This window comes from Paroedura picta, chromosome 4, assembly GCF_049243985.1.
Source record: "Paroedura picta isolate Pp20150507F chromosome 4, Ppicta_v3.0, whole genome shotgun sequence".
Taxonomy (NCBI): domain Eukaryota; kingdom Metazoa; phylum Chordata; class Lepidosauria; order Squamata; family Gekkonidae; genus Paroedura; species Paroedura picta.
The window spans coordinates 131,404,454-131,413,219 of record NC_135372.1 but is presented as its reverse complement, the minus strand read 5'-3'; the positions used below and the strand labels follow the sequence as shown (position 1 = coordinate 131,413,219).

The window sequence follows — 8,766 nt, the reverse complement described above, 5'->3', positions numbered from 1 at the left end:
AAAGGTTTTTCAGAGTAAAAAAAAGCAACTGGAGAAAGATCTCTTGAACGCAAATGTCCTTACAATTGACCCAGCCCAGGTGGATGCCAAAGTGACCCTCAGCCGGCACTTGCTTGCCCCATGAACCTGAACGACTGGCCCATTGTCGAGTTCATGCCCATTAAGGTCACATCAAGCACAAAAGTCCCAGCAGATGATTCCAAGACCCATTTTATTACTTCCCCCGTAAAGCAGCTTCAGAGAACATCAAGTATCAAGTACAAATTAAATAAAAGGCACCAAATGACTTTGAAGATGACAAAGAGGGGGGGGGGGAGAACGCATTTCGGTTCCATAACAGCGTACAAGAGGCAGACTATCACACTGAGCAGAACTGCTTAATAGAAAAGAAGGGGTTGCAGTAAGGAATTTCAACAGCTGCAGCACATGCAGTGCTCTGAGCCTTAGGCCAGCTGTACTTCCTCCATGACGTACAGCTAGTCGAATGATGGGTGATAATGGGACTTAGGGGCACCTCCTGTAGCGTTTGGGAATCTTTGAAATCTTTGGAATACGGTCTTCACCTGATCATCCTATATATGTTTATGTAGGGTTGGACCCAGGCTAAATTGGCAATCTCTACTGATTCCCCTTTCCCACTGCAAACCTCCCTCATGTTGTTCCTCCGGGTCCATTTTTGGGCGGTATTTCATGGAGATCAGTAGGGTGCAGTAGGAGGGGAAGGGAGGAAAGTTCCATTCCATGGGTGGAAAATTTAGCCTGGATCCAACCCCTCCGTCTTCAGAGCAGTGATTTCTCCCATATTTGAGGGAATTCTAGAATTCTGGATTCCTCAGCAACTGAACATGAATTCCTACCTGCCAAGTTCACAAAGGGCAGGCCAGTTTTCCTGATAGGTAGCATGCCCATTATCTGGTCTTATTCACCATTTTGAATGCCCTTTCAATATATGTGGCATGGTCCTTGTGCCCTGAAAATTGAGCTTTACTATTCCCCAGAATCCCCTATGATGCATGGCAGATTTACAGAGTTCCTTTGGAGATAAAAACAAACAAACAGGCGAAAGAATGCTTTAGGCTGATCCCGTATTGAGCAGAGGGTTGGAACAGATGATCCTGTACGTCCCTTTATGAGTCTATGTTTTTGGAATCGCATACACTGTAAAGCAGCCTTTCTTAGATTTTTCCCCATTGAGGAACCCCTGAAACATTCTTTGAACTTTGAGAAACCCCAGAAGTGGCATGATTGTGCAGGATATGGTTGGGAAGCAGAGCTGTGAATATGTCCACCTTGGCCCCTTCTTTTCCTACGCCCTCCAGTCCCATCATGACCATATCTGGTCCCATGACCCAATAACTGTTTAACAAAATTAAAGACAAATATTTGTAAAAATAATTAATTCCCAACCATTTGGGGAATCCTTCCAGGGCTGTCAAGAAAACCCAGGGTTTCACGAAACCCTGGTTGAGAAAGCCTGCTTTAGGCTGCTCCTGCTTTGAGCAGGGGATGGAACTAGATGGCCTGTACGGCCCCTATAAAACTGGCTGCTTTGGAGGGTAAGCACTATAGCACTATAGCAACGATCTACGTCACTGCTGGATTATGGACCTGCTGTTCAGACCTAACTTCATTTCTAGCTCCAAGAGCTCTACTGATTTTATTGTCGATTTCTTGTCCCGGCAGGACTCACTTTGAGGACACGTTTTGTAGGAAAGCGAGTGACATATTTTCTAAATGAATAAAACAGAGTGCAGGGTGCAGAATTCACACAACGCTTTCACAGGTGGGTCTAGGACAGGGGTAGTCAAACTGCGGCCCTCCAGATGTCCATGGACTACAATTCCCATGAGCCCCTGCCAGCGTTCGCTGGCAGGGGCTCATGGGAATTGTAGTCCATGGACATCTGGAGGGCCGCAGTATGACTACCCCTGGTCTAGGATAAGAACAGAGGATGGGAATAAATCAAGGCGTGCCAATTAAATGCCCATAGACTAACAGGGAGGGGACATTTTAGGATTTGTCCAACACAGCCTTTCTGAGAAACCCCTGAAACATTCTTCAGGCTTTGAGAAACCCCAGAAGTGGCCCGATTGTGCAGAATATGGTGGGGAAGCATAGCTGTGGACACGCCCACCCCAGGCCCTTCCCCTTTCTACCCCTCTAGGCCCATCATTAGCCATTTTGAGAAGGCACGGGTCAACATGACCATATACGGCCGTATCGCCTGATAAATGTTTAACAAATTTAAAAAATATATTAAAAATTAATTCCACCCAATCAGGAAACGTTTCCATGGCTGTCAAGAAATCCCAGGGTTTCACAAGACCCTGATTGTGAAAGCATAATGTTAACATGTAACCCAGCAAACTGAATGCCTCATTCCAGGAAGCATTCCACGTAAACTGGGGAGATGAAAATACTGTCCACAGAGCTTTCCTTTTAATCTGGAAACAGAAACTGTCTCCACTTTTATGTTTGTTTGTTTTGTTGATCGTTTCCACTATCACAGTTCAACCACACATCGATCTGTTCTGGGAGAGCTCTCTGCAGTTCAGCATTGATCTTCCTAACACTATATTGTTTCTCAAATGACAGCTCTCTTTGTATCATGGTGAAGAAACTATGATAAAATAACTCTGAGATCGACTATCACTATATTTAACAGATAACATGCTTTCACAGTGTAGCGGCAAAGAGAGCTTTCCTGCTGAAGCGAAAATGTTTGCCTTGACGTGCCTGCGGTTTTATTTTGGAGAATAGGGAAGGGATGGGCATGAACCTAAAAATTCTGCTTCAGTTCAGGGTTCAGGGTGGTCCCCGAACTGAACCCTCAACCGAACCAAAATGTTCCTGAACTGACCAGTTCAGACCCCCTTTCTCCGAAGAGCAGATTGCTCAGGAAGGGTTAAATATCCTGCAGCCATTTAACCCATCTGTTTTGCTTTTAAGCAAGGCCGGGGAGCAAAACAAGTGTGGTTAATAGCTCACAGCCATTTAAACCTGATGATAGATGGACCCTCCAGGCTGTTAGGCTGAAATGGCTGCGAGTAATTTCATCAGTCAACTTTGCTTCCAGGTGGGGAAAGCAAAACGGACAGCTTAAACAGCTGGTGGGTGAACCTGTCCTGCGTAGCTTTTAGATCTAAGTGGCCCAAATAGCTGAATCAGACAAAAGTCTGGTAAATGTTCGAGGAAATTGCCTTCCCAGAACAATGGTTCGGAGGCTACGACCAGGGTCACGTTTGTGCTGAACTTGGGCTCATGAACCAACTGGTGCTCATCCCTAACAGAGCCCCTCCCTGACAGCTGCTGCTTACATCACTAAGATAAAGACAGACTCTTACAAGATGCATTATTGATCTGAGCTTTGCCTATGGCACATCGATCAATCAGCTAGTGGCGAAATCTGTCCTCTGTAACTATTCTTTTGTAGTTATCCTGAGAAGTAGAAGGACAAGGATCTAAGTCTTATCAAAAACCAGTTCTGTTACCTTCTGCCCTTCCTCTCTCTGGAAATGGAATGGCTGCCATTAAAACAAGGAGCTTAAGATACATCTGTCGGACTGCTGCTGGCTTAAGGGAGCCAGCCAGTTCACAAAAGAAGAAGTTCAGGGTAAAACAAATACTAGCCTAGTACCTTGAAATAAAGCTCTAACATCCAGGACAGCCAACCTTTAAATATTTGGGCTCCAGAGGAGTCCAGGAAAGAATTCCTCCAGGTGCGTCTGCTCAGTCACCTACACCAGGGGTAGTCAACCTGTGATCCTCCAGATGTCCATGAACTACAATTCCCAAGCAAACGCTGGCAGGGGCTCATGGGAATTGTAGTCCATGGACATCTGGAGGATCACAGGTTGACTACCCCAGACCTACACCGCTGTGATTTGAGAAGGTGCATCTGCAAAAACCCTCTCCTTTTGTTATGTGTGCAGAAGCCCTAATGCTACAATGGACATAGTTTCTCTCAATAATGTAATGGAGGGGATCTTCTCCCCATGCCCACCTATGTGAATTGGCTTCTTTTAGCACGAGGCAAGCAAAAGAAAACTGCACTCTTGGACAAATTTGTGCCCTTAACACGGCAAGGGAGAAGAAACTCCACAGCTCCCCCCCTAACCCACTAGTTCTAACTTGTCCTTTGCACACCGACTGCAGCATGGCAATTTCAGCCTGTCTTAAGGGAGTTTAATTTTGCCCCAGCATCAAGTACTGAATGTCTGTGCAAGTGGTAGCAACACGTGAACGCCTTAGAGTAGGGGTAGTCAACCTGTGGTCCTCCAGATGTCCATGGACTACAATTCCCATGAGTTTGCTGGCAGGGGCTCGTGGGAATTGCAGTCCATGAACATCTGGAGGACAACAGGTTGACTACCTCTGCCTTAGAGCATGCATTGCCCTGAGCTCGTGCCGTAACAGCAGCACACGATCTCCTTGAACGTCTTCCGCATCTCCAGGCTGCGGAACGCGTAAATCAGAGGATCGATTACCGAGTTGCACATAATAAGGACCAGGTACGTGTTAAAATGTGAGGTGTAGCAAATGCAGTGTGGGTTTGTCGGGCAGGAGATGATGAGGATGAGGTGTAGGAAAAACGGTGCCCAGCAGACAATGAAGACCCCCAGGAGAATCGTTATGGTGACCGCCCCTTTCATACAGGTGCGCTGATGGGGGACCCCATCGACGGGCAGGGCAGCGATGCGCTTGACATGGAGGCGCGCAAACAAGAACATGTGGACGTACAGGGAGGCCATGAGGAAAAGCATGGTGAAGAACATGGTGATGAGGCAGACAATGACAGTTTTGCTTTCGTAGTAGACAATGAACATGATGCCACAGATGATGCAAGCCACCCAAATGACTCCAATCAGGGCCAGGGCTTTCCTCACGCTCATGATGCTGTGGTAACGGAGTGCGTAAAAAATGGTAATGTACCTGTCGACCGCTATGACCAAAAGGTTGCATATGGAGGCCACCAAAGAGATACAGATCATTGAGTCAAAGACATTGTCCATGTTCTGGATGAAACGGTCGTCCATGACCAAGTACCCGTTGCTCAGGATGGCTATCATGATGGTCTCCAGGGCGTTCGACATGCTCACGAGGATGTCTGCAGCGGCCAGGCTACAAAGGAAGAAGTACATGGGGGAGTGGAGGTTTCCATTCTTGATCACGGCAAGGATGACAAGGACGTTCTCCAGAAGGCTGACGATTCCCAGCGTCAAGAAGACCTCCGCCTTGATGGAGACTTGCTCGCAGAACCCGTGGTCGGTCCTGCTGATGTAGAGGGCTGAGTCGTTGACCTCCCTGCCGGTGGCATTCGACAAAACGGGCTGAAACGTAAGAGCCCAATGCTTGGTGGTGTTCATTGTCTGAGCCGATGTTCCAGTCGACAAGCCGCTATGGAAACAGCATCGCTGCGAGTCATTGAAGGGAAAAGTTCGTCAGGAACGTCTCAAAGCTCTTTACTGAGCCAGATGGAACAAGATGCTTGGGGTGAAATCAACAGAGTTGTCCCCTTTACTCCAAGCAGCATTCTGAACCCATTGCTCAAGAGGTTTTGTTTGTTGCATGTCCTAGAAACGAGATTCCTTAAGGCTCTTTTCTGAATGAGATCGAGCCAGATAAACACAGAGCAAAAGAGTCCGGCTGATTCAAAGTAGAATTCCGAAGCCTCTGCTCCGAAGAATCGGTTTCTCTCCGGTGAAGTAAGATGACATCAGTAGCTGATGCTACCAGGATTTCTGAAAAGAAGAAACAAATCGTGATTGTAGTCCCTTTGGTGATCTACCTGTTGATCTTAAGCCAAGTGTCTTCGTGCTCTGTGATCCTGTCCTGGGATTGCTGCTCGACTGGAGTATTCAAAAGCACTTCTGAGCGTCTCTTCCTGCTTCATCTGCAAGGAGGAGGGAAAGCATAGTAAAAAATGAAAAGCCCTGGGTTTTATACATTCATGAAAGGGGGGGGGGACCCTCCTACTTAATCTGTGCCTCACAGTGACCGCAGGAGAGCAAGCAGCCCTTTGACTGACAGCTGCAGTCACAAGACCGAGAATCCTTCTTACTCAAAGATGCCGCGATCCAATCCAAAATGATTTGGTGCCCTCTACAGATCAGTAATTGTAATCGGAACGCATTTCTTGGGAAAGTTCTGTTGCTCTAGGACGAACTGCAGCAACTAGGAAAGGGCATACGCTAGAATACAGGAGAAATGGATATTTATGAATTAATGAATAATAAGCAGGCTACATTGATAACATCTTCTTTGCTCAGAATGCTTTTCATTCAAGAAGTCTACGAATGGACAAATTGTCCAGAATAAATGCATTCTGGAGCTAGTGTGGTGTAGCGGTTAAGAGTGCCCTCTGATCTCACGAGCCGGGTTTGATTCCCCATTCCTCCACATGCGGCCAGCTGGGTGACCTTGGGCTCATCGCAGTCCTGATTGTTTTGTTCTCATAGAGCAGTCCTGTTAGAGCTCTCTCAGCCCCACCCACTTCACAGGGTGTCTGTGGTGGGGAGAGGAAGGGAAGGCAATTGTAAGCCCCTTTGAGACTCCTTCAGGCAGTGAAAACAACTGTTCTGTTTAAATGTTTAAAACATCATTCATTCATTCAATTTATAGGCTGCCTTTCCATGGAAGTGCACGTTGGTTGGCTTACAGTGTATTCCCCATGGCATCAGTAAAAACAGAACCAACTGTTTGCAAAAATTCTATTATTTTGAATTTTGCTATTGTAGTTTTCAAATATCTCATTGCTGTTTCATTCCTTTGCTGCTCCACTGGCATTTTCATATAGATAGAATGAAATGAAATATTTGAGAACAGAATTAGTGAGTGCAGGCACAGAGTTCAAATCCTGAGTCAGCTATGCCATTTGGTAGGTGATCTGGGGCAAACCTCTCTCTCTCTCTCTCTCTCTCTCTCTCTCTCTCTCTCTCTCTCTCTCTCTCTCTCTCAGTCTCATCTACCTCATAAGATTATTGTGAGTAGATGAGAATCATGCATGCTGGAGTGTACAGTAGCAATTAAATAAAATAGGAGGGGTGTTGAAGAGGGATGTTGACAAACTGGAACGTGTCCAGAGGAGGGCAACAAAGATGGTGAGGGATTTGGAGACCAAGTCGTATGAGGAAAGGTTGGGGGAGCTTGGTCTGTTTAGCCTAGAGAGGAGACGACTGAGAGGGGATCTGATAACCATCTTCAAGTATTTAAAAGGGTGCCATATGGAGGATGGAGCAGAATTGTTCTCTCTTGCCTCGGAGGGATGGAACAGAACCAATGGAATGAAATTAATTCAAAAGAAACATTCGGAAGAAGTTCCTGACAGTTAGAGCGGTTTCTCAGTGGAACAGGCTTCCTCGGGAGGTAGTGGGTTCTCCATCTTTGGAAATTTTTAAACAGAGGCTTGATAGCCATCAGACAGAGAGGCTGATTCTGTGAAGGTTCAAGGGGGTGGCAGGTTACAGTAGATGAGCGAGTGGGATGTGAGTGTCTTGCATTGTGCAGGGGGTTGGACTAGATGACCCATGAGGTCTCTTCCAACTCTATTATTCTATGATTCTATGGATGGGACCCAGTGAGAAACCAAGCAAGGAACCAGTAATAAGGCCTTGGGACTCAAATATGATACAACAAAATAATCCAATGTAGTAAATAGACATCCAGGGAGCCTTCAATAAATTGTTTAATAAGCAGAATTCTTAATCAGTTCCAACATGTTTCACTGTGTGGCTTTATCAAGGGACATCAAATTCTTAAAAATATACATATAAAAGTATAATTAATAATTTTTCAAAAACAGTGACTGCATTAACAAAGGACAAATTGTTTTCAACTGGAAACATCAGTTTAGGAGATTAATCTCTTAACAGAGAATCTAACATAAAGTAAAATGATGGAAATCATTGTAATAACTCAGCATACATATAAACGTCTGTATTGTAAAAAGGAATGAATGAAGCGGCTGGGCCAAAGCCGAAAGGACGCTCAGTTGTGGAAGTAACTGGTGGCGAAAAGACAGTCCGATGCTGTAAAGATTTTTATTCCATAGGAACCTGGAACGTCAGATCCATGAATCAAGGCAAGCTGGACGTGGTTAAACAAGAAATGAAAAGACTGAACATCGACATTTTAGGAATCAGTGAACTAAAATGGACAGGAATGGGTGAATTTAATTCAGATGACCATCAGGTATACTACTGTGGACAAGAATCTCGCAGAAGAAATGGAGTAGCATTCATAATCAATAAGAGAGTAGGAAAAGCAGTCTTGGGATACAATCCCCAAAATGACAGAATGATCTCAGTTCGAATCCAAGGCAAACCATTCAACATCACAGTGATCCAGGTCTACGCCCCAACCACTGCTGCTGAAGAGGATGAAGTTGATCAGTTCTATGAAGCCCTACAACACCTTCTAGAAGCAACGCCCAAAAATGATGTGCTTATCATCATGGGGGATTGGAATGCTAAAGTAGGAAGCCAAAAGATAACCGGGATAACAGGCAAGTTTGGCCTTGGAGTACAAAATGAAGCAGGGCACAGGCTGGTAGAATTTTGTCAAGAGAATACAATGGTCATAGCAAACACTCTTTTCCAGCAACCCAAGAGACGACTCTACACATGGACATCACCAGACGGTCAACACAGAAATCAGATTGACTATGTGCTCTGCAGCCAAAGATGGAAAAGTTCTATCCAGTCAATAAAAACAAGACCAGGAGCTGATTGTGGTTCAGATCATGAGCTTCTTGTTGCAAAATTTAGG

At 45.5% G+C, this 8,766-nt stretch overlaps 1 protein-coding gene across 1 annotated transcript; it reads right to left on the bottom strand.

Moving 5' to 3' along the window:
• Positions 1-1,971: 1,971 nt before the first annotated feature.
• On the bottom strand, positions 1,972-5,974 carry MC3R (melanocortin 3 receptor). Its single transcript, XM_077336351.1, has one exon. It carries the CDS (start codon positions 5,364-5,366, stop codon positions 4,380-4,382), a length of 987 nt encoding a protein of 328 aa, XP_077192466.1. The 5' UTR covers positions 5,367-5,974; the 3' UTR covers positions 1,972-4,379.
• Between the last annotated feature and the right edge of the window lie 2,792 nt (positions 5,975-8,766).